At 45.9% G+C, this 22,695-nt stretch overlaps 4 protein-coding genes across 4 annotated transcripts in view; 2 read left to right on the forward strand and 2 right to left on the reverse strand.

The window, feature by feature from the left end:
- Dnd1 (DND microRNA-mediated repression inhibitor 1) overlaps positions 1-2,169 on the forward strand; it is an 11,127-nt gene extending 8,958 nt beyond the window's left edge. Inside the window, exons 3-4 of the mRNA XM_050130366.1 lie at positions 462-923; positions 1,597-2,169. Of these exons, the coding sequence (XP_049986323.1) occupies positions 462-923; positions 1,597-2,045 (911 nt within the window). The 3' untranslated portion in view covers positions 2,046-2,169. The remainder of the gene's footprint in view (positions 1-461; positions 924-1,596) is intronic.
- Positions 2,170-2,322: 153 nt separating this feature from the next.
- On the reverse strand, positions 2,323-6,412 carry Wdr55 (WD repeat domain 55). Its single transcript, XM_050130365.1, has 7 exons — positions 6,140-6,412; positions 4,015-4,115; positions 3,844-3,931; positions 3,569-3,748; positions 3,367-3,466; positions 3,106-3,275; positions 2,323-3,026 (listed from the first exon to the last, which is right to left on the reverse strand). The coding sequence occupies exons 1-7, from the start codon at positions 6,328-6,330 to the stop codon at positions 2,702-2,704; spliced, it is 1,155 nt and encodes a 384-aa protein (XP_049986322.1). The 5' UTR covers positions 6,331-6,412; the 3' UTR covers positions 2,323-2,701.
- A 2,387-nt stretch (positions 6,413-8,799) lies between these two features.
- On the reverse strand, positions 8,800-20,309 carry Ik (IK cytokine). The gene is made up of 20 exons (XM_050130367.1): positions 20,155-20,309; positions 19,275-19,341; positions 17,579-17,671; positions 16,806-16,865; positions 16,328-16,495; positions 16,044-16,158; positions 15,715-15,785; positions 15,569-15,615; positions 14,333-14,496; positions 13,313-13,421; positions 12,626-12,665; positions 12,275-12,500; positions 12,008-12,026; positions 11,167-11,245; positions 10,726-10,806; positions 10,488-10,545; positions 9,598-9,686; positions 9,319-9,427; positions 9,119-9,153; positions 8,800-9,031 (listed from the first exon to the last, which is right to left on the reverse strand). The coding sequence occupies exons 1-20, from the start codon at positions 20,168-20,170 to the stop codon at positions 9,004-9,006; spliced, it is 1,674 nt and encodes a 557-aa protein (XP_049986324.1). The 5' UTR covers positions 20,171-20,309; the 3' UTR covers positions 8,800-9,003.
- Positions 20,310-20,396: 87 nt separating this feature from the next.
- Ndufa2 (NADH:ubiquinone oxidoreductase subunit A2) lies at positions 20,397-22,658 on the forward strand. The gene is made up of 3 exons (XM_050130370.1): positions 20,397-20,559; positions 20,676-20,782; positions 22,460-22,658. Exons 1-3 carry the CDS (start codon positions 20,459-20,461, stop codon positions 22,546-22,548), a joined length of 297 nt encoding a protein of 98 aa, XP_049986327.1. The 5' UTR covers positions 20,397-20,458; the 3' UTR covers positions 22,549-22,658.
- Positions 22,659-22,695: the final 37 nt, after the last annotated feature.

Here is a 22,695-nt window from a genome sequence, read left to right on the forward strand (position 1 = left end):
GCGAGAGGGTGAATCCAGAGAACAAGGCAGCCCTGGAGGCGTGGGTAAGAGAGACTGGCATCCGCCTGGTGCAGGTCAACGGGCAAAGAAAGTATGGCGGGCCACCCCCAGGTATGGTAGCCCCACCCCCTGTGTCTCTACACCAGCCTCGGTCACTCTTGTGGGAAGGGACTGTCCCTAAGCTCCAAAGTCAGAAACCTGAAACTACCTGACTGACATACCCTCTGTTAGATTCGGGTTTTGGCTGGCTTCCCTTGCCACTCTCCCACTCAGTGCCAGCCTGGTTGTTTATGCAGTCCAGTGGCCCCATTATGCTAAGGACCAGGAGCCAGAAGGGTGTTAATATTTCTAGATGATCTTCTCACCCTCCCCCCGACACACACACCCCAGCTATTTCCTGGGGCTTAGAAATAAAACCATCTCGGTAAACCATAGTACTCCTCCATAACCTCTCCCTCTAGGCTGGGTGGGCAGCCCGCCACCTTCAGGGTCCGAGGTGTTTATTGGACGACTACCCCAGGACGTTTATGAGCACCAGCTGATCCCACTCTTCCAGCGCGTGGGGCGTCTCTACGAGTTCCGCCTAATGATGACCTTCAGTGGCTTAAACCGTGGCTTTGCCTATGCGCGCTACAGCTCACGGCGCGGTGCCCAGGCCGCCATTGCCACTCTGCACAACCACCAGCTGCGCCCTTCTTGCCAGCTTCTGGTGTGCAGAAGCACCGAGAAGTGCGAGCTGACGGTAGACGGGCTGCCTCCGAGCTTGAACCGCCGCACTCTACTGCTCGCCCTCCAACCTCTGGGTCCCAGCCTGCAGGAGACATTGCTGCTACCCAGCCCTGGGTCGGCGCCCTCTCAGATTGCACTGCTCAAGTTCAGCACACACCGAGCCGCTGCCATGGCCAAAAAGGCCCTGGTAGAAGGTAGGGGTGGAAGCTGCGGGAGGGCGGCTGGCTACTTAAAAGCATATCCCCAAATCTTAGAGTCACAGACTGCCACCATGCAATAGTTACTACAGCCACTACTTACCTAAATGTAAGCTACCACTTGTCTACTCCCATACGTTGTTTTTTTGTTTTTTGTTTTGTTTTTTTTGAGACAGGGTTTCTGTGTGGCCTTTGGCTGTCCTGGAACTCGACCAGGCTGGCATCCGACTCACAGATAATCCACCAGCCTCTGCTTCCCAAATTCTTGGATTAAAGGTTTGCGCCACCACCACCTGCTGTTGTATCCTGTGTTAGTCCTTGATGTTTCCCCCTTTTCCCAGAGCTGAAAAGAGTTGAGATGGGCCTGCTTATCTTTGTAGCTCCTGCCCTTCGGCAAATTAAGCAGTGCTGTTTCTGCTGTTGTGATGATGGTGGTTAGGTGAATGAAGCCTGAATGCCCTGTGTTGCCCCAGGGATAACTAGATAGTGGTATTACAGCCCCTTCACAAACGCGTGCAGTGAGACTTGGGAAGTCATTGTCACACCACCAGGAAGTAAAGGCATTAAACACAGCCTGAGGCAAGTCACTTCAAGGGCCAACTCCTGCCTGAGTGTCTGTCTCTGGTCCCAATACTCAGATCTGCCCTTATCTCTTGCCTTTGTCTTGCAGGGCAGTCACGCCTTTGTGGAGAACAGGTGGCTGTCGAGTGGCTCAAGCCAGACCTGAAGCAGCACTTCCGCCAGCAGCTTGCAGGTCCCTCACTGCGACTCCTCCGGCCCGATGGCAGCCCGCAGAGCAGGGACAGGCTAGGGTTCCAAGGGGCTCGGGCCGCTCTGCAGCTGCTTTGTCAGCGAATGAAGCTGGGCAGCCCCGTGTTCCTTACCAAGTGTTTAGGCACAGGGCCTGCTGGCTGGCATCGCTTTTGGTACCAGGTTGTGATCCCTGGACACCCAGTGCCTTTCAGTGGCCTCATTTGGGTTGTGCTGGCCTCTGATTGGCAGGATGGGCATGAAGTGGCCAAGGATGCTGTTTCTGCGCAGTTGCTGGAAACACTGAGTCAGTCTAGGACCAGCTTGTGGTCTCCTGGGGCTGAAGCTGGTATCATGGTTAAGCAGTGACCCCTCCCCCTCTTCCCTGCAGGCATTCTAAATGGGTAGGCAGAACCTGTGCCTGTCCCCAGCCCAGCAGGCCTGGGCAGCCACTACTGAATCACAAAGTGACAGGGCCTGGCTACAGCTTCCTTGCTAGGGCAAACCCTGTCACACCTAAGTGCTACTATAGTTGTGAAGAACTTTGCCTTTCCCTATTGAGCCCAGGGTCTGATCTGACCCCGGCCTAGTATCCTTGGTCAATTCCCAGTTTGACAAGTAACTCACCATACCCACACAAGAGAGCTTACTATGAATCTGTGTTTTTATTTGAGCCAAAGGCCCTTCCACCACTTGTTACTAATTTGGGCTTACCTGGTTTTCTTTTTCTACATTGGTTGTATTTATATTAAACCCCTGGTTGGTACACACATGTCTGTCTGTGCTGTCTTGCTATAACAGTTTGTTTTACAATGGTAGGGTGAGCAAATGCTTTCCCACTTTGGGGCCATGAGTTCATAAAACAGAGTATTGGGAACTCCTTTTTGGGGACCTGGGGTGTCACTCAGTAGCAGAGCTAAGCTTATACTCAAGATTGTAGGTTCAGTCTACAGCATCAAAACACAAATCTCTTCAAGGCTGTCTCAGAAAACACAGCTCCTTGTCCTGACATTGTCCTCGTGCCCTCAGTCACTGTCGTCATCGCTGTCCTTCGCCACCTCCTCTGGAGCCTTGGCATCCTCCCCATCTTCTCTCAGCCCTGCAAAGAAGTCATCAGTGCTCCAGGCCTTACTGCTCAAGGCACGAAGCGGTCCTCCCTTTTTCTTGCGTCGCCGATAGTCGTCCACAACCACAGTCCGCAGCTGAGTCATGTTCCAAAATTTGAGTCGCTGGTCATGGCCACTACTGGCCAAAAATTGGCCGCAATGGGACAGGGCTAGCTCCTCCACAGGCTCCCCAACGTGCTGGCCCACAGTGCCTACCACTCGGTTTGGCAAGATATTCACAGCCCTGAGCAGAAAACAGTGTTAGGTCCTGGCTGGCTTGGCTCTTACTTCCTAAGCCCCAGGGCTGCTCTGGCTTCCCTTACCTGATGGTCCCATCAGTGGAGCCAGTGCACAGCAGGTTCTCGGTGACTGGAACCATGCAGTCAATGGACTCTGCCCTCAGAGCAAAGCGGTCACTTGTGGCCCCAAAACCATTCCAATTGAAGAGGTAGATGGTACCTTCACTAGATCCACAGGCCACCTTCTTCCCATACTGCAGGTTAACAAGGTAAACCATGTTTGTGGAGCGACTTCACAGTGAACCCCCTGGCATACATAACCCATCCCATCATACCCAGCTGTACTTTCATGAGGGTGACGGAGGTTAGGTCGCCTGACTGAGGCTCGGAGAGTAACTCAAATCGGCGTCTCTTGATGTTGAAGACACCAAGGCAGCCATCCCCACTGTAGAGAACAAGCAGATTGAATGGGAAGCTCATAACACAAAGTGGGTACCAAGTGGTCTAGCGGGAGGCAAAGAGCAGGGAGTCAGGTTTAAGGCTGTACCTGGCTGTCAGCAGCAGCTTTTTGGCCGGGTCTAGAGCCATGTCAGCAATGTACTCCTCATGCTGCCGCATATCCATGAGAGGGCCCTCTTTCCGCTGGTCCCAAAGCCGGATACCACCTGTGTCATCCCCAGTGACCAGAACATTCTCATCCACAAGCAGCAGACTGTTAATGGGGGCACTGGAGAAACAAAGAATATGAACTTGTTCTAATAGAGACCTCACGGTCCTTACCCCTACCCCTCACCTGGTACGCATATAATTGATTTTTCTTACCTGTGAGCCTTGGAAATTCGTCTTTCCAACTGTCCTTGTTCGACATCTAATACGTGGATTGCTTTGTCCTTAGAGACAGTGACAAGTTCTGGGGGGAAAGGCCCAGCTTACGGTATTGATCGTTGCCATCTAGCCTCTCCCACACGGCTGGCTGCCCTCCCCAGTACTCACTCTGCCCATCCTCTGAGAAGCTCACAGCTCTGCAGGACTTGAGGTGGTGTCCCGAGGACCAGAGTTCCTTGGTTTCGCCCTCCTGACAAGAGTATGAGAAGCTGAGGAAAGGAAGAGAGAGTGAATGCTCCCATACTACATCTGAAACGCATGGAGCACAAAATCCAACCTTCCCATGTAGGTCCGGTGCTTCCAAGACCAAAAAGCTTACCATTCTGCTTAACGATTTTCTTTGTAGTAACGGAGATGGAACTCAAGCCTTCACACGTGCTCAGTAAAACTGCAATTGAGCCACACATCCCCAGCCTATTTAATCATTTTCTCCTTCTTTATATATATTTTTTCTTTTAGTTATTCTTTCCTTTTTGGTTGGTTTTGGTTTTTTGAGATAGGGTTTTTCTGTGTACCTGGCTGTCCTGGTACTCACAGACCAGGCTGGTCTTAAACTCAGAGATCCACCTGCCTCTATCTCCCAAGTGCTAGGGTTAAAGGCATGTACCACCACCATCTGGTTCATTTATCCATTTTAAATTAACTTCAAATGTTAGATCTTCAGTACACATTTAAGATATATCTGTGTAGGGCTGCTTTGGGGAATGGGTTAGGTTGTAACATGAACTCACTACATAGCCAAGGCTAGCCTGGAGCTTTTTTTCTTTTTTTGTTCTGTTTTTTTATCTTTTTTTTCCCCCCTAAATAGAGGTTCTCTGTGTAACCCTGGCTGTCTTGGTACTCTGTAGACCAGGCTGGCCTTGAATTCAAGAGATTCACCTGCCTCTACCTCCCAAGAGCTAAGATTAAAGGTGTGTGCCACCACCAACCCATTTAGCCTTGTAATTTGTAATCCTTTGTCTCATCCTCAAAAGTCCGAGCCTGACTACTGTGAGGGCCCAGAAATACTTGATTAAACTAATGGCAAACTGCGTGTGTTGATGGATGTCTATATTCTTGCCAGGCAGTGGTGGCAGATGTCTTTAATCCCAGCACTCTGAAGGCAGAGGAAGGTGAATATCTCTGAGTTGAAGCCAACCTAATCTACACTGAGTTCCAGGACAGCCAGGGCTGTTACACAGGCAGAAAATCCCTGTCTCGGGAAAACACAAACAAACAAAATGAATTCCAAGATCAAGCTGGGTGGTGGTGGTACCCGCCTTTACCTGCACTCTGGAAGTAGAGGCAGACAGATCTCTGTCTGAGTTTGAGGCCACCCTGGTATACAGAGCAAGGACGGTCAGAGATACTTAGAGAAACTGACTAAAAACCATTGGGGAAAAAATAATCTGAGATTGGAGTCAGGATCCTTTGAGACTATTCTGGGTCATAGTGAGATCTGTCTCAAAGAAAAATAACTGGGCCGGGCAGTGGTGGCGCAGACAGGCAGATCTCTGTGAGTTCGAGGCCAGCCTGGTCTACAAGAGCTAGTTCCAGGACAGGCTCCAAAGCTACAGAGAAACTCTGTCTCGAAATACCAGAAAAAAAAAAGAAAGAAAGAAAGAAAAAAAAAAAAAAAAAAAAAAAAAAAAAAAAAAAAAAAAAAAAAAAAAAAAAAAAAAAAAAGAAAAACTACCAACAGAAATCCAGTCCCAGAAGCTGCAAAGGTCATACCAGAGTCCACAGAAGCTAGAGAAGGGCACAGTTAATGTCTATACATTTTTACCAATGTCACCGTACTGCCAACTTAAAATAGAGGTGGAGGGCTGGGAAGATGGTTCAATGGATAAAATGCTTGCCTCCAGCCTTGGGATCCCCAAAACCTATTTAAAAATTGGGCAGGAATTGTGGCCAACTCTATTCCCAGCATTTAGGAAGACGAGATGGGACCCCTGAGGCAAGCTGGCTAGCTAGTTAAGACTAGCCAAGATCGTCGAGCTGCAGGCTCAACAAGACACCTTGCCTAAAAATAAAATAATAAAATAGAAAAAGATGGAGAGGGACGTGGAAAGATAAACAGGAATCAATGTGAGGCCTCCACAAGCACACTTGCTGAATGTTACTGAACGAGTCGGGCCGTCAGAGTCTCGTAAAATGTTTTCCCGCCACACTCTACCCTCACCTCCATCCCAGAAAAGCTTTAAGACCCTGGAGCCCACGCGCCCACCACACCTCCGCCCTACACCCCACTCACACGAACACGTCCCCGTCTACGTCCCCTGCTGCCAGCAGATCTCGGGTGGGATGGAACGCCAGGCCACTGGCTGGGGCTTCCAGCACAATGTCTTCTGGGGTATCACGGATCCGGGGTGCTGCCTTCGTGGAGTCAAGGTCTTCTTCATTGCTTGAGTTCTCTGAGGGACTCTCCTCACACATGCGATCCATAGGACCCACACGCGCGCAAAGGAACCAAGTACATTTAATGAGGCGTGGCTTAGGTCGCTCCTTCCGGAAAGAGGCGGGATCGGAAGTGCACTGGGAAGGACGTCAGAAGAGGACGGACCTTTTGCCTCCGGTGGGCGGTGGGAATGGAGCGGTCACGGCGTTCTGCGTCCTCTAAGAATCACTACCCTACCCCCCCTTTTATTTATTTTTTTTTTAAATAAAGCTGAGTTGCAGTTCATTAAAAGTTTTTTTTTTTTTTTTTTTAAGGGCTAAGGAAAAATGGCTGAGGAAGAAAGACACTTCAGAAAATACGGGCTTGGTTTCGGAGGACTTCCCCTGCCTCAGTGTTTTTTTCTGTATAATGAATGCCTGTCACGGCGCGCTGCGTGAACCTTATGGAGTCGGTTCTCTCCTCCCACCTTTACGTAGGGTCCAGTGATTAAACTCCGATCCTCAACCGGCTGTGCCATCTCCTGCTTCTCCACCCCCAGACCTACCTTACCTGACCCACTGTGGCCTGTGCTTGGGCTAGCTGGCTAGACTGTGTGACCTTTGAGGCCTGCCCTCCCTCCTAAGCCGCTTCACATATTTGGGAACGCCCTAAATTCTACCCTATCCTTCCAACCAGTCCTGTCCTAACAGATAGAGGGGGATCCCAATCATTCCTGACTTTGTGAAACCTAAGACCAAGGTTAGGGGCAGGCACATTGCTCAAGAAGGAAAAATAGTCCATGCAACCCTAAGTTAACAGTCAGGGATCATTAACAGGAGGCAGCCTTCACACATGCTCAAATAGCTGCCCAGGCCAACATCTTCGGGCCTCCAGAAAAACAGTGAACAGTCGGGTCTAGTAGTTTGGCTCCTGACCTTTGATGGGCTACCAGGAAAACAAGCATGACAGCTGATGCTCTGGGCATCCCTGTTAATGAAGGTTCCAATAACGAGGCTGCTTTCCATGGCAGTGAGGTAGGCCTTCTAAGGCATGTACTGGATGGTAGCACACTTCTTCAGGGCAGGGAGACTATCAGGCCAGCCTGATCTGTATACTGAGAAAGGAAAATAACATGAGAGACTAGAGAGAAGGCTCAGCAGGTAAGAGCACTGGCTGCTCTTCCAGAGGGTCTGGGTTTAATCCCATCACCCAAATGGCAGCCTACAACTGTCCATAACTCCAGTTCCAGGGGATCTCACACAGACATACATGCAAGCAAAACACCAATCAATGTTGATAAAACAAAATTATTGCCGGGGAGTGGTGGTGCACACCTTTAGTCCCAGCACTTGGGGAGGCAGAAAACAGGTAGATTTCCGAGTTGGAGGTCAGCCTGATCTCCAGAGCAAGTTCCAAGACAGCCAGGCTACACAAAGAAACCACCTTGAAAAACCAAAAAAAAAAAAAAAAAAAAGTGAGCATGAGGTGGGTTTGAAAGAAGAGAAATCATCTATCTGAAGAGGGATTAAAGGGTTAGAGTACTATAGAAACAGTATTAAGCTGGCAGTCAACCCTCAGATCTTGCTTATTGATTCTAGGTATTCATATGAATCATGTCTCTGTGACCGTGTTCCTAATTAGAACTGTGACCTACAACCATAGGACCATGGCACCGTTTGTCTAAAGCCAGTCTAGGTACTGATGAAGACAGTGCATTTTCTGCTTAAGCACTATTGGCAAAGCTGGATGCCTCAAAGAGCCCTTTTCTGCAGCTGTGGGTTTAACACAGTGGTAGAGTACTTATCTAGCATGCACAGCTGAGTTCAATGTGCAATGCCACCAAAACGAAGATGTCCTTTCCTATCAAGATGAAAATGGTCGAAGCCAATGGCTAAGCTTAGTGACATCCAGCTTCCCTAGGAATTGGTGAACCCACAGATGCTAGACTCAGTACTCAGCCAGAAAAAGTGGAGACCCTAATGAACACCAGACCAAGTGTTGGCAAAAAGCAGAAAGGAGACAGTGTGCCCACTCCGGGCCTTGACAAACTTCTCAGGGTGAAGGGCACCAACACCTTTTGGACCAGGATATACCAGTTTTACCTCAAGGAGTCCCCCATCTCAACCCCCGTTAGTCGTTTAGCCAAGCAGGCCTCGAGTGGAACTCAACAATAATGCTCCCCACTAAGGGTATAAACTCATAAAAGGCCTTTGTTTCCACAAGTGATTTTTATTAATATATAGCTTCACTAAGCTCAATACTATGCAGCCTTGACACCAGTCTAGTAGGATGATCTTAGACCCCAGAGAATCTCGTCTCAGACTAGGACCCCAGATAGAACTGACTAAGTCTGGCCATTTAACTTGGCATCTCTCTTGCCATCAATGACTCTTCCCTTCCCTCTTGGAAACTGGCCTAGCAAACATATGTTGGGAGAACTTGGCGACCAGTGTCAGCTCTGATATGCTAATAGGCACAACTACTGAAACTACCTTCTTCAAGGGACCCTCCAGAAAGAATGCCCAACACAGAAGACAGTGGGTTTAACTAATTTTAATTGAACATGTTGGGCATGGTGCTGCATGCCATTAATCTTAGCACTTGGGAGGCAGATCTATAAACAAAGTTATACAATATACGTTTATAAACATTCACAAACAAAAACAGTTTGCAACCTTTCTAGGAATTGTAGAAACAAACAGCTGAAAGCACAGCCATGTGGTGACGGTTGGAACTAGAGATTAGTACTTTGGTCTTTTCACTTCAACCCTGAAATCAAAGGAGAAGCAGATCAGCAAAGGATCAGAAACTGAACAATTCCCACCAGGCCCAAAGAGAAAGAGCAATGCTGCTCACCCATCAGCCTCCATCTTCTTCCTCTTCTCAATGATCTGTACAACAACAGTAGTAGGTTATAAGCATCCTAATGATTTACGTCCACCTAAAGCCCAAAGATGACCTCACTCAACTTCTATGGCTAACCCACCTGTCTGCTCCTGGATCTGTCAGTGTCTCTTCTCTACTGAAACCCCCCACCTAGGAAAGAGTCCACTAACCGCACTTATTTTCTTCCACTGGCGATCAAGCTCTGCCTTATCATTGGTTTCTTTGAAGCGTCTCGTCTTCCGTCCTTCAGACATCTTGATGCCATACTGGAATGCAGCCCTGAAAAGGGTCATTGTCAGAAGAAGGCATTAGAAGTCTCACAGCAGTAGGGAGATGTTCTTAAAGTACCTATCGGGAAACACTGCAGCCAGCTAGACTGCTTCCTCTAATCCATTTTGGGCTAGTCCACCAAAACGCCACACCCTACTTCTCTGCCCATATTTACTCACTTGGGCAAAGCCTCCTTGTTGTTCATATACTCGCTATATTCCTCCTGAGTATCAAAGTCCCAGCGGCCTAAGGGACCCTTCTTGTTACCCTGTGGTAGAGCAGGTAGGGAGGAAAAGGTATATCAGTGGAAAGGGAATTTTCTCTGAACAAAACCAGATGCCCACAATCCACAATAATAATCCACCAGTATAAATCTTACCCTAATAAATAACATTCCTATAGACTTACATTATATACATTACTCTGAACATTAAATATATACCTTAATTCTTACAAAAATTCTGAAAGTGAGAATTTTATTTCTCTTTTTATGACATAGAAACAAAGGCAGTTGTAAACTAGGAAAGAACATGGCAAGGTCACAAAACTAGAAAATGGCAAAGATAAAATTAAACAAGTCTCCAAGACTAAACCATGTTCTTGGGTATGTGGCTCAGCAGTAGAGCATTTGCCCAGCATATGTGAAGTCCTAAGTTTGGTCCCTAGGACAACAGAAAACAAGAAGCTTCTGAGTCTGGGATGCACTCAGTGATACAGTACTTGGCTAGCATGCAAGGGTTCTCCAGCACTGAAAAATAAGTAAAAACTTCTTTTATCTGGGCATGGCAGTACACACCCATCATTTATAATCTCAGGACTAGAAAAGTGGGGATAGGAGGGGGAGTTTAAAGGCATCCTCAGCTACACATCCAGCCTGGGCTACAAGATCCTCAAAAGAAACAACAACAACATGTTCTTAACTAATCACTTCAGCAGAGTACCGACTCCTGCAAGTTGTTCTCTGACCTCCACACTCATGCTAAGAACACACTAAGTAAATATAAAACAAAAATTAAAAATTACTGATCAAAGGCTGCCAACAACCTTAAATACCCTTTTAACCTCATACCTGGTCCATTTTGCTATAATCTACCTCTTCATCACTATCTACAGCCATGTCATCCATCCTAAAGAGAAACAGAAGTTAACAGATGCTTTAGATCCATATTACTGTATTTCATTCAGAAACCCACCTGATACCCTTCTCAGAACTAAGAATTCACCCGAGTAGAAAGTACCCTTAGTTCCCAACAGGTCAAATTTAAATCTCATAACCACCCCAACTTCCCTTACTTAAACCCACTTACGTGGCTGGATAACATTCTGCATAACTATTGGACATGCCAAAGAAATCACCCAGCTGCTTCTTGTCTTCTGGCTTCTTCAACATATGCCATGTTAAAGAAAATTCCATCAAATGCAGAAAAATTTGGTCGAGAGGGACCAGAGGCTAGAGGCTTCAACATGAACATCTCAGAAACCAACTGTGAACTTGAACTGGTTCTCTAGTTGATACAAAGCATGATTTCATCCCAGCCCACACAGCATGAAAGAAAGAGAGCAAAGACAGGTAAACGGGAACAGAGAAACAACTGGAGCTGGATAAAAAGAAAATGGCTCCTAAAACCCAGGAACAGCCAGGCATAGAGTGCATGCTATAATCTCGGCACTCAAAAGTCAGAGACACTGTCTCAGTATTAATAAGGAAAAACAATTAAAAACCAGGGAAAAATGTAAATAAAGGATATGATTCAGTGCCTTCCCAACCAGCAGACCCAGCAAATTTTTCATTGATGGACTTGATCAACTCTTTGGCAGACCCAGGTCCTGGAAGAAAAGACAACTCTGCTCAGACTTGAACTAATGCTTTTACAACCTCCTCCCACTAACCTGATTCCAGCTTTAAAAATGTTCTTTCAGGGCTCACAAGATAGCTAGCAGGTAAGAACCCTTGCTGCCAAACCCCAACAACCTGGGTTCAATTCTAGGAACCAAAGGGTGGAAGGAGAGAACCAACTCCTAGAAATTGACTGGCACACCCAAGTCCAAATACACACACACATGCATGCACGCACCAAATAAATAAAAGTGGTAGTTTGAGGGGGGGGGTTGTTTTTGATCTATTTTTTAAAGTTTTTGCTTGTACTTGAGGCAGTCTCACTATGTAGGCTAGGATGACCTAAAACTATGGAGTTTAGGCTAGCCTCGAACTCCCAATCTTACCTCAGCCTCCAGACTGCTGGGATTATAGATGAATACAACCACATCTTGCAAATTAAAACATATTTTTAAGGCAAAGGAACCCTCAAAATTTTAACCAAATTCCAACTAATGCGCTACTCTGGTTAACAGTAGGATCTCTAGAATACTGTATACTCAACCTCAGCCTCACCTCAAAGCCTCAGAACTGAAAGAATTAGATGTGAGAGCAAATGTGCCCTGCCTCGTCCATAAATTAAGACATGGTTCTTATGAGAGCACAAAACTAGTAGGTAGCCCAAATGCTGCCTTCATCAGCTCAGAGCAGCAGGGTTCTGCAAGGAGAGTAGGCCTGCTAGTGCAGTATAAGATGCCATTGACACAACCCACCTTTGTCAACATCCATGGGCTGCAAAGAAAACAAAAACTCAAGTTAGTATCATTATGAGGAATTTCTATTCATCTCTACCTCAAGTCTGAATCGATTCCCTAACCCACTTCTGTTCCATTTCTAGACGGTTCCCACCCTAGGTTAGTTGGCCCAGTTACTGCTGTGGAGCCACACAGCTGCTGAGAAGGAAAAGGGTCCTGTGCCTGGCTAGAAAGGCATTTCTAGGAGCAGTTTTCAGAGTCTGGAATCAAGGTCCCACATCTCACCTCATCATCCACTTTTGGCTTCTCAAAGTAGCTGTGCCTTTTCTTTTCTTCCTCTCGCTCCCGCTCCCGGTCTCGCTCTCGGTCTCGCTCCCGATCACGATCTCGATCACGCTCACGATCACGGTCCCGTTCCCGATCACGTTCACGTTCCCGGTATCTCTCCCGCTCCTTGTCCCGAGGTGTCTTGGTTGTGGAGGGAACATAATCCCCAATGTCTTCAAAAATGCTGGAATAAAACAGGTATCACTAGTTGCTAAAATCATACATACTCATGCTACCATTTCTCCAAAAGGGCCAAAGATAAGAAACACAAATCTTTTGCTCACAGATGCATGGGGCTGTGATACATACTTCATGTCTGCCTCAGGAGGTTTCTTTTCTTCCAGCTTTCCTGCAATATAAAGAGCTTGTCTCAGTGACTTTTTAAATATATGTGTATAATTATATATATTATAAAAAAGTGAGGCATGGTGGCACACGACTTTAATCCCAGAACTCAGGAGGCAGAGACAGGCAATCTCTGAGTTCAAGGCCAGTTTAGTCTACATATGGAGTTCTAGGGTAGTCAGGACTACAGAGACCCTGTCTTAAAAAATAAATAGATAACAATTTTTATATTATATGTATAAGTGTTTGGCCCATATGAATGTCTGCGCACCACATACATGCCGAAAGCACTCAGGCCAGAAGAGGGTGCTGGGTCCTGGGGAACTGGAGTTCCAGATGGTAGTGAGCAGCCCTAACAGTGTTGAGAATCAAGCCTGGATGCTCTTTTCTGCTGAGCCTCTCCAGCGGCCTCAGGGCCTTTTAACCATTATAGACAAAAATTCCCACTCTCTTTGCCACTTCAAACCCAAACAGTGGGCTCTGAGTGGATCAAGCAGAATTTGGACACACTCATCTTGCCCCAGAGTTCCATTTCATCATTCTCCTTTGTTGTCTAGAAGTTATCCAATGTCTACAAGGTCTTCCAAAGACCTTGGTTTCACCATCAAATGCCCTCCAACAGTAAGGTTCCCTTCCCTTCCCATGAGGTACCTTTATCCTTTTTCTTGAGCTTCTTGTTTCGGGTACCCTGCCTCAGGTATGACAAAATCTGGGTGAGCTTGCTGATAACAATGTCATTCGTAGTCAGTGTTGTCTGGGCCTGGAAAAACCCAAAGAAGAAGAATATCTCTCTTAACAGGAATCCTACCAGCTATTATCCATTCACTTAACTCAAGAACAAGTTATACACAGCTGTTAGCTAGGAAGATGACAGGTAAGAAGGTGTATTGAAGGGACGCTCCACACAGATGAAATGGTAGGACAAAAACACTCAAGGAACCCAGAAGAGCTGGAGAACAAATAGGGAGGCATGCTGAAAAAGGCTACAAAGTCCAACTGTTGCAGGGGCTCACAGACTTTCTACACTGAACCCTAAAAACAAGAAACCACAAAAAACTTCTCCGTAGTAGTGAAATAAAAATTTGCATTTATAAAACATCATCTTAGTCATGCATAAAATCCATTAATGGAAGCTAGAGTGGAGAGATTCAGGCAATGGGTGTTAAAAGTACAAGGTTTCTTTGGGAGAATGTTCTAAAACTATGGTAGTGGCTATACAATTTGGCAAATATGATAAAATTATTTGAAATAGAAACTAAAAGAGTAGATTATATATGGCATGCGAATTGTAGCTCAATAAAAACAACACACTAGCTGGGTGGTGGTGGCACAATCCTTTAATCCCAGCACTCAGGAGGCAGAGTCAGGCGGACCTCTGAGAGTTCGAGGCCAGCCTGGTCTACAGAGCGAGCGAGTTCTAGGAAATGCTCCGAAGCTACACAAAGAAACCCTGTCGCGAAAAACAAACAAACAAACAAACAAATAAATTGTGGTTTAGACTAGAATATTGCTGGTGGAAAAGAATGGATTCAACTGAAACTGAGATTGAAAAAAAAACAAAAGCAAAAACAAAAAAACTGAACAGAACATGAGGATACCATAGGTGAGGAACAGGACAAAGGCAAGGCAGATCTGAAGATTATAACAGGTTCTTAGAACTTAGCTCCTCACCTCCATGGTGGGACAATCAGCCTTGCTGCGGATAAGAGTGGTGGGGATATCCGTGTCTGCATACTCATCATCCAGGTCTACCACATAGGCCATACGGCCTGGTAAGAACAGCTCATTGCGCTCATATGATTTACTCTTGAACAGCATGCGATACACATTGCGGCCTACACAAAAGGAAAGATTAACAAACAGCCAATGAGAAACTTCTACTGTTACAGTAGTCATTTATTAATTACCAGTCTGTGCTGGGCACCAGGCCAAGTGCTATTGTGCTCTGCTACATTAAATCTTCAAACAACCCTATGCTGTGAGATGGGGATCAGTACTTTATACTGATTAAGAATACTAAAGTTGCCAGGCAGTGGTGGCACACACTTTAAGCACTTTAAGAGTGCTGGGATTAAAGGCGTGAGCCAACACCACCCGGCTACAACACCCAACTTTTATACATGTGTTCTGAGTATCAATTCAGGTCCTCCTGCCTGTACTTGCAAAAAGAAAAAAAAAAAAACAACACTAAATTATCCCTCTAGTCCTCCATACTACATTCTTTATATTTTTACTATTTTATAATAAGCTTTTAAAGAATTAATTTGCCTTATTTACTTATTCTTTTACTTACTATTTATTTGAAATGGGAGTCTCATGCTGCCAAGGCTGACCCAACTCTTGATTATCTTCCCAGATGCTGGGATTATAGGTATGCACCACCATACTATTAGCTAGTTTGGGCTTTCTAAAGCAAAGTCTTGCTATGTACCCAATATTACCTTTAACTATCTTCCTGCCTCAGTCATGTGAATTCTAGGACTATAAGATTACAGCATCACCTCCAACCTATCCTACCTTCTTTGATGCACACATATTAAATACCTAAAAAGGGCCAGGCAACGATGGTGCATGCCTTTAACCCCAACACGGAAGGCAGAGGCAGGAAGATCTCTGAGTTCAAGGCCAGCCTGGTCTACAGAGTGAGTTCCAGGATAGGCTCTAAAGTTACACAGAGAAACCCTGTCTCAAAAAATAAAACAAAAAACAGAAAACAAAAACACCTGAAAAGGTTTCTGGTCTAAGAGGAGACATTAATGACATGGAAAATAATCCATGTCTGAGTTCTCTAAGAATAATTTGTAGAGAAAAAGCTGGTTTAGGGGCTAAAAGAAGAAAATTTATCCTAGTGATGTTGTATTCCTTACAGTCCACCTGAATGCACTCATTACTACAAAAACTACTCACCAAGTCGTGTTTTAAATTCAATTTTGTTTTCAGGATCCTCATCTTTCCTGAAAACAGAAGAAAAATATGTTGGGGGGGGATGCTAAAAGGTGCTCCACCTTGGGTGTCACCCTCTAAACTTCAAGCCCTCACTGCTATTGACTCACTTGGTTTCCTTTTGGGGCTTTTCCATGAGTTCCTCTTCCTCCTTCTCCTTGCTGGCAATCTCAGCGCGTACCTAATGAAGATAGGAGGATAGGAGTGTACAGAGAGGGAAGTAAGGGAGCTGGGCCTTAATCACACCAGGGTCATCAAAAAAGACGTCCCCAAGAAATTCAGACAAACAAGATGAGCAGCCACTAGTTCTACAGACAGGCCACCTTAATTCTAGTGCCAAACTAGATGGTCTGGACAATCATTGTCATTCCCCTCACAGAGGTCCAAACATGAGCATTCAATACTAGTAGCTCTCTCTACCTCTTCAACTAGAACTCACCTTCTGAAGCAAAGCAAAGTCCAAGCCTTTCACCAAATGGGTATGCTCCATATCACCACCCAAGAATTTGGACTCCTGAATCAACTGTCTCCTCTTTTCTGCAGCTGATTTGTCCCTGGAAGCAAGAATAGAAGAGCCTTATTGAAACAGTCCTTTATGAGTGACAAATCCCTTCTGAGATGTCTGGAGCATGCTCTGGAGGAGGGTGAACTGTAAGAAACATTTACAGTGTGAATATGTACCTGATAGATGAAAACAGGCCTTAGGATCACCACAGTACTCACGCCTCAGCAGTGGGGCCCACAGCCCGATAGTTGGCCGTGGTACTAATCAGTTCAGTTTCCTCATAATCTTTGTTCACGCCATCTCTCCGTTCCTTGGCACGGTCTCGGTATTTCTCTGCAAGTTCTCTCTCTCTCTCAATTTCTTGTTGGCGTAGCTTGGCGTAGTAACTGTGACCAGAGAAAGGGAATATGTAAGGCTTACCAGCTCGTGTCTCAAGGTCAGCACAATTGCTCCTGTTTTCCTGTAACTTCAAGTAGCTCTCTATGGTAAAGACTATGTTTGTCTTTTAAAACTGCCCATCACCTCCTGAACATCAGAAATTCAGTTTCTTCCAACTCAGGTCTGTAACTGCTACCACCCGCCCTTTCAGAGCTACACTTTCCCACCGGGAAACTCTGTTACTACACAACTCCTCTCCTCCTTTCCCCACAAACAGTATCCACCTGACAAAGCAATCATCTTCTACCATCCCTTTACCTTTTCTTTTTCCTCCTTCGTGCAGCTGGGTCTTCATCCTCATTGTACTCTCTTGGCATCCTAGAAGACACAAAGAAGCTCACTCATAGTAAAATAATGCCCCAGCCCTGAAAACCCGCACAGGACCTGGAGGACATATCAGAGGCTGAAATAGCAGGCTCATAGTCTAAGGCCAGCCTGAACTACACGGTAAATTCCAGTCAAGTCTAGACAATGTCTCAAAAAGAGAGAGAGGGAGAGAGAGGGAGAGAAGTCATAGTGATGGCACACACCTTTGAGCTCAGCACTCAGGAGACAGAGGAAAGCAGATCTCCATGAGTTCAAGGCCAACCTTGGCTACACAGTGAGTTCTAGGTTAGTCATGGCTACATAGTCAGACCATTCTTAAGTAAAAGAGAAAAAGGAAAACAACACAACATAAAAACCAGTGTTCATCAGGCAGTCATATTATTAATATCTATATCTCTCAAATTTTAAAAGGCATCATATCAAATTGACGTTAACATTAGACATCACCTAAAAAAACCTGTTGCAGAGCATGAGTCTGTAAGGTATCAACAGCCCCAGAAATCTGTCCATCTGTACCAGCAGTAACTCTATGACAACTATTCAAGAGGGAACTGTAAGAACCACAGCATCCAAGTCATCACTAAAACTTTGGTCTTTATGAGAAAAAAAATCAAAAACAGAGACTTTAACAGAGGATTAGCTTTCAAGAGCCTACCAAATTCTAGTTCCATAGAAAAGGACAGACAGGAATGAAGAAGACTTACTCATGGTGGCGTGACTTAGAAGGTGGTGCAGAAGTAGGAGCAGCCCTTGGGGTCATGAGAAGTTTCCTGAAGTCTTCATTGGTAAGTTTCGATCTTTAAAGAAATTGCAAAGATTTTAAAAATTAGTACCCAAAAGGAAATAGAAAAGAGACCTGCAAATACACGGTTAACGTTACAAAAACAAGAGAAATGCAAATGAAAGCAGACACTCCTCTTCCAACACATTAGTGCTAACTACTAGAAGTTTGATTGTTTTTATTTTTTATTTATTTATTTACAGTATTTTGGGACAAAGTTTCTCTGTGTAGCCCTGGCTGTCCTAGAACTCCCTCTGTAGACCAGGCTGGTCTCAAATTCTGATCCACTTTCCTCTGCTTCCCTAGTGCTGGGATTAAGGGTGTGTGTCACTACCATCCAGCTTAGAAGTTTTATCAAATCGAATGTGAGTGAAATTTGAGAACATGGATACTCTCATACAGTGGCAGAAATGCTGGAATGGGAACTTAATTCTTTACTAAACTGGGAATACAACAAAGGATGAGGCCTAGTCAAAACTGGGACGTGCTGGTCATGGTGGCACATGCTGAAGAATGCTAGAAACAAGCAAAAGGACTGCTAATCTGAAGCAAACCTGGGCTATACCTAAAGGGCAACGGCCTAGCTCATGTATAAGGCCCCAGATTCAATCCTCAGCATTACCAAAAAAAGAAAGGAAAAAAAAAAAAAAGGAAATCTTGGGGTTACAGCGTGGGAGAATATGCCCTATAATCCCAGCACTTGAGAGAGTGAGACAGGAGAAAGTCTATCTCAAATAAATAAATAAAAATTTAAAAAAGAAGTAAGATACAGTAGTTCATGCCTGCAATCTCAACACTTAGGGAGACTTGAGGGAGGAGGAATGCCATGAGTTCCATGTCAGTCTAGGATAAAGTGTGAATCTATATCCAAAAAAAAAAAAAAAAAAAGGGCTGGGGGGAGAGCTGGGTGAGTAAAGTGCTTGCTGTGTAAGTCTAACAACCTAAGTTCAGGTTTTCAGAACCCATGAACAGCTGGGCACAGGAGTACAAGAGATGTAACCACTGGGTGCTAGTGGTGCACGCCTTGAATCCCAGCACTCAGGAGGCTCTCTGTGAGTTCGAGGCCAGCCTGGTCTACAGAGAAAGTTCTAGGACAGGCTCCAAAGCCACAGAGAAACCCTGTCTCGAAAAACCAAAAAAAAAGAAAAACAAAAAAACCAAACAAACAAAAACATCCAGGTGTCTGTAATTTTAGTGCAACCATTATCAGGAGAAAAAACTAGACTCTCCCAAGTCATAAATTCTCTTCTAATGTAATGTTCTGTAATGTTCCTGATTCACAAGGTTCACAGAGCTAAAGGGCTAAATGGTCCAGACTTTTTACTTGTCTTTTTTTGGTTCATAATTACAACTTTACTAAAAAGCAATCATTCTCTGTACCTTACAAAATTAAGCATAACTACATTATCTCGGTAAGGTAAATGAAGTTATGGTAAAGCTTTCTGTGAGAAAATAGTTTCAGCACGATGTATAGATTATCGGTTTCCTCCCAATAATTCACCTGCTATGAACTTTTTGACTATTCTTGCCAACAAAATATTCAGAATTTTTTCATTATCTCTACCATCCCTCTTGCTCATAGCTTAATTCAGTCCCTGGTTCAAGGACAAAGTACTCACTGGTGGAAGGAATGGGGATCGTCCACATCGTGGCCATCTGGGGCCAATGGATTAGAGAAGGGTTCACCTTTAAAAAGAAAGAAAGAAATATTGACATTACATTAATCACTCGTTTAATGGGTGAGCTTCCGTGCAAAAACTGGCGATTATAAAAATGAACAAAAGAGAAGAGGAACTACGCAGTAAGTGCGGAACTGGAGGACTAGAAGCTCTGTCACCAGAAGCTGGGGTGGTGACCGACACCTGTACACCCAGCACAAGGGAGAGGCGGCAAGACTGCTAAGAGTCCACGGCCAGTTTGGGCTACACTAGCTAGCTCAAAAGAAACTCAAAAAGACTATCTCAAAGAGAAACGAGCAGAAGGGCTGTCGGTGGTGGCCCGCGCCCTTCACCCCAGCACTTGAGAGGTGGACACATAAGGATCGAGAGTTCGAAACCCCCCTGGGTTCGAGATTCCGTCTCACTTGGGAAAAAGAAAAAGTTATAAAGACGGGCTTTCCTAAACGAAGTGGAGAATCGACAACAACAACAAAATTTATTTAAGAGATCGTTCTTAAACTACATGAAAGAACCCAGCATCCGGGAATCCCAACTCTTCGGGACTTTGTGGTTTGCCTGACAGCGAAGCGAGCCCCTCCCCTGCCGTGTCAAATAAACAAACCAAGTCCCCGAACCGAGGCACGGCCACGGTTGACTAAGGAGGGAGCAGGGAGATGGGACTGCCTCCCGGATTCAAAACGCTGCTCCTCCACTAAGGAGCGAACCTCGGGGGCAGCTCGGCCGGGCCTCTCCCAGAGACCAGCGATTGGAGCGGCTCCGACGTACACGATGCGTGGCATAAACCCCGAGTTTGGCGGGCACAGAAGAGCGGCTGACTTACTATCTCGCTCCGGCATTTTGGCCGCGGTCTCTCAAAGCCGGCGGTCGGGAAATCTCGACAAAACAACAGCTACAGGCTTCTTCCCACAGTGTAACGCGAACACTCGCCACGGCTTTCTGCGTTCCCGGCTTCCGGCTTCCTCAGCGTCACGCCGCACAGCCACTACGAAGGCCTCACGTCATTGGCGGAGATTTATCCCGCCCCTCCCTCCGGCATCCAATCGATGGCGGAGACTAGAGGGCCCGCTATTGGTCCGATGGAGGCGAATGGAAAGTCGTGATTGGGCGCTCCTTTAGTAGCAAAGATGGCGGCCGCCGCTGCGGGCCGAGCTGTCGGGAGCAAGCTCGGGCTCCGTGAGATTCGCATCCACTTATGCCAGCGTTCGCCGGGCAGCCAGGGTGTGAGGTGAGGCGTGGGGTCGGGGGGCGAGCAGGCTTCGGAAGCGGGAGTTACGACCTTGACCTTGGGAGGGGGGGCGGTCCGTGCCTTTAGCTCTAGCAGCGGTCTCTCCGGCCCTGCAGGGATTTCATCCAGCAACGGTACGTGGAGCTGAAGAAGGCGCACCCCAGCCTACCCATTCTAATCCGCGAATGTTCGGAGGTGCAACCCAAGCTCTGGGCCCGCTACGGTGAGTACTGGTCGCCAGAAGCAGGGACCCGGGTCGCAGAATATGGGTTAGACAAGAGGACTGAGGGACATAAACTCGAACTTCTCCTGGTGATGAAATCCACCTAGTTGTGTGATGGGATTTTTGGTTTTTTTTTTTTTTTTTGAGACAAGCTTTCTCTGTAGCTTTGGAGCCTGACCTACAACTCGCTTTGTAGACCAGTCTGGCCTCCAGCTCAAAGAGATCCGCCTGCCTCTGCCTCCCAAGTGCTGGGATTAAAGGCATGCACCAGTACCATTCCTGGCAGTGTATATATGGAGCCTGGCTGGGTCTAGAGTAAGAACCAGTAGGTTTTTTTTTTTTTCAAGACAGGGTTTCTCTGTAGCTTTGGTGCCTGTCCGGAACTAGGTCTTGTAGACAAGGCTAGCCTTGAACTCCCAGAGATCAGCCTGCCTCTGCCCCGAGTGCTGGGATTAAAGGCGTGCGCCACCACCGCCCGGCTAGAACCAGTAGTTTTTGCAATTCACAATGAACTTAAGGTTAGAAAACAAAAAATGCTCTTCCATGACAATGTATGTCCTTCCAAATTATGCCTTAGTCGGTGCAAATTTAGGGAATGAAAATCTCAGTAACATTGAGCACTTTATGCCTAAGGCTTGTGCTGTGTACTTTCCTTGTATAAAAGTCTTAATATTGTTAATGGGTACTTTTCTTTCATAGTTATTAGAAAATTTAACCTAAACATAGACTCTTATGCAGCTAGACCAGAACATTTTTACATTTTATGCCCCTTCCTTATAGTGTACATGGCTCCCATCATCCCGGTTGCTACTTGCATCTAACCATTTATATTACTGTCTCAGAAAAGGCATTCCTGAACCAGCCTGTAAATCCTAGCTACAGATCCTCCCAGGCAGAGGCAGGAGGATCACAAACTCAAGCCCTGACTGGGAAATTTAGTGAGAGCTTGTCTCAGAATTGTAAAGGTAAAAAGAAGGCTAATTGTTGCCTATCAGTGGGAGGCCCTGGGTTTGACTGTCAGTACTAAAATAAGGCGTCCCCTGACCGGCAATAACATTACCTATTTCATGACACTAGTCAAATTCATCACAGTCTGTTACCTTGACACATTGACTACCAGATAGTAGGTAGCTAATACACTAAGTGGTGAGATTTTTATCATTTCAACCCTGTCAAAGGACTGTCTGGGGATAGAGTCACATGTTACTATAGATCGGTTGTAACCGAAGACTCCTATACACCAATAAAACAGTTCCTCCTAAGCACACAGGACGGACAAGAGGGACGTTAGCATGTGGTGCTGCGTGTGCATAGCACCACATACTAGCTAAGTGGACTGTGGCCAGCCAAAAAATGGACAGTCGGGCAAGGATAGATCCCTGCTTGGTAGTTAATGCCTACAGGGACCTAAAACATCAGCCCTTTCTTCCCAGGTAAATTCTAGTAGGACCTGGGATTCCAAATAGAGTCACTGGATTAATGCTAAACACAGCAAAACCTCTTTAAAAGGCAGGGTTGTACCATATAGCCACAGTCAGCCTTGCTATGTAGGCATGAACTACTATGTTCAGCAAGCCATGTCTCTTTCCTTTCTTAGTCTAACAACTTTGAAATAAAGACACTTTCTAATTCTATGGCCCATTGTGCAGGATATTAATTTAAATTACCTTTCCTCAGCTTTTGGCCAAGAGAAGAATGTGTCTCTGCACAACCTGAGTGCTGATGAGGTAACCAGAGCTGTGGAGAATGTGCTGAGCAAAGCCTGAAGTGTCTCCACTGAGAATTGTGAACAAGGGCACCAGGACCTGGGCTCTGCTGGACTGAACACAATGTGGGAAAGTGTGCTCTTTTGTTCCTTATAAAGCTTATCGCTGTACAGTGTTGCTTCAGAATGTTCTCATCCTTATTCCCTC

This window comes from Alexandromys fortis, unplaced genomic scaffold (genome assembly GCF_014885135.2).
Source record: "Alexandromys fortis isolate MF-2015 unplaced genomic scaffold, M_Fortis_MF-2015_v1.1 scaffold_341, whole genome shotgun sequence".
Lineage (NCBI taxonomy): Eukaryota > Metazoa > Chordata > Mammalia > Rodentia > Cricetidae > Alexandromys > Alexandromys fortis.

What these genes read in the sequence shown, in the direction of transcription:
- Wdr55 (XM_050130365.1), bottom strand. Translation starts at nt 6,330, where the DNA reads ATGGATCGCATGTGTGAGGAGAGTCCCTCAGAGAACTCAAGCAATGAA. An exon ending in CGAATTTCCAAGGCTCACAG is followed by an intron (nt 3,749 to 3,843) that starts GTAAGAAAAATC and finishes TTGTTTCTCCAG; the next exon opens with TGCCCCCATTAACAGTCTGC. An exon ending in CCTCCGTCACCCTCATGAAA is followed by an intron (nt 3,276 to 3,366) that starts GTACAGCTGGGT and finishes GTTAACCTGCAG; the next exon opens with TATGGGAAGAAGGTGGCCTG.
- Ik (XM_050130367.1), bottom strand. An exon ending in CGAAGGAGGAAAAAGAAAAG is followed by an intron (nt 16,496 to 16,805) that starts GTAAAGGGATGG and finishes CTCTGGTCACAG; the next exon opens with TTACTACGCCAAGCTACGCC. An exon ending in GGTTGGGAAGGCACTGAATC is followed by an intron (nt 10,807 to 11,166) that starts ATATCCTTTATT and finishes AACATGGCATAT; the next exon opens with GTTGAAGAAGCCAGAAGACA.
- Ndufa2 (XM_050130370.1), top strand. Translation starts at nt 20,459, where the DNA reads ATGGCGGCCGCCGCTGCGGGCCGAGCTGTCGGGAGCAAGCTCGGGCTC. An exon ending in CCGGGCAGCCAGGGTGTGAG is followed by an intron (nt 20,560 to 20,675) that starts GTGAGGCGTGGG and finishes CCGGCCCTGCAG; the next exon opens with GGATTTCATCCAGCAACGGT. An exon ending in CAAGCTCTGGGCCCGCTACG is followed by an intron (nt 20,783 to 22,459) that starts GTGAGTACTGGT and finishes ACCTTTCCTCAG; the next exon opens with CTTTTGGCCAAGAGAAGAAT.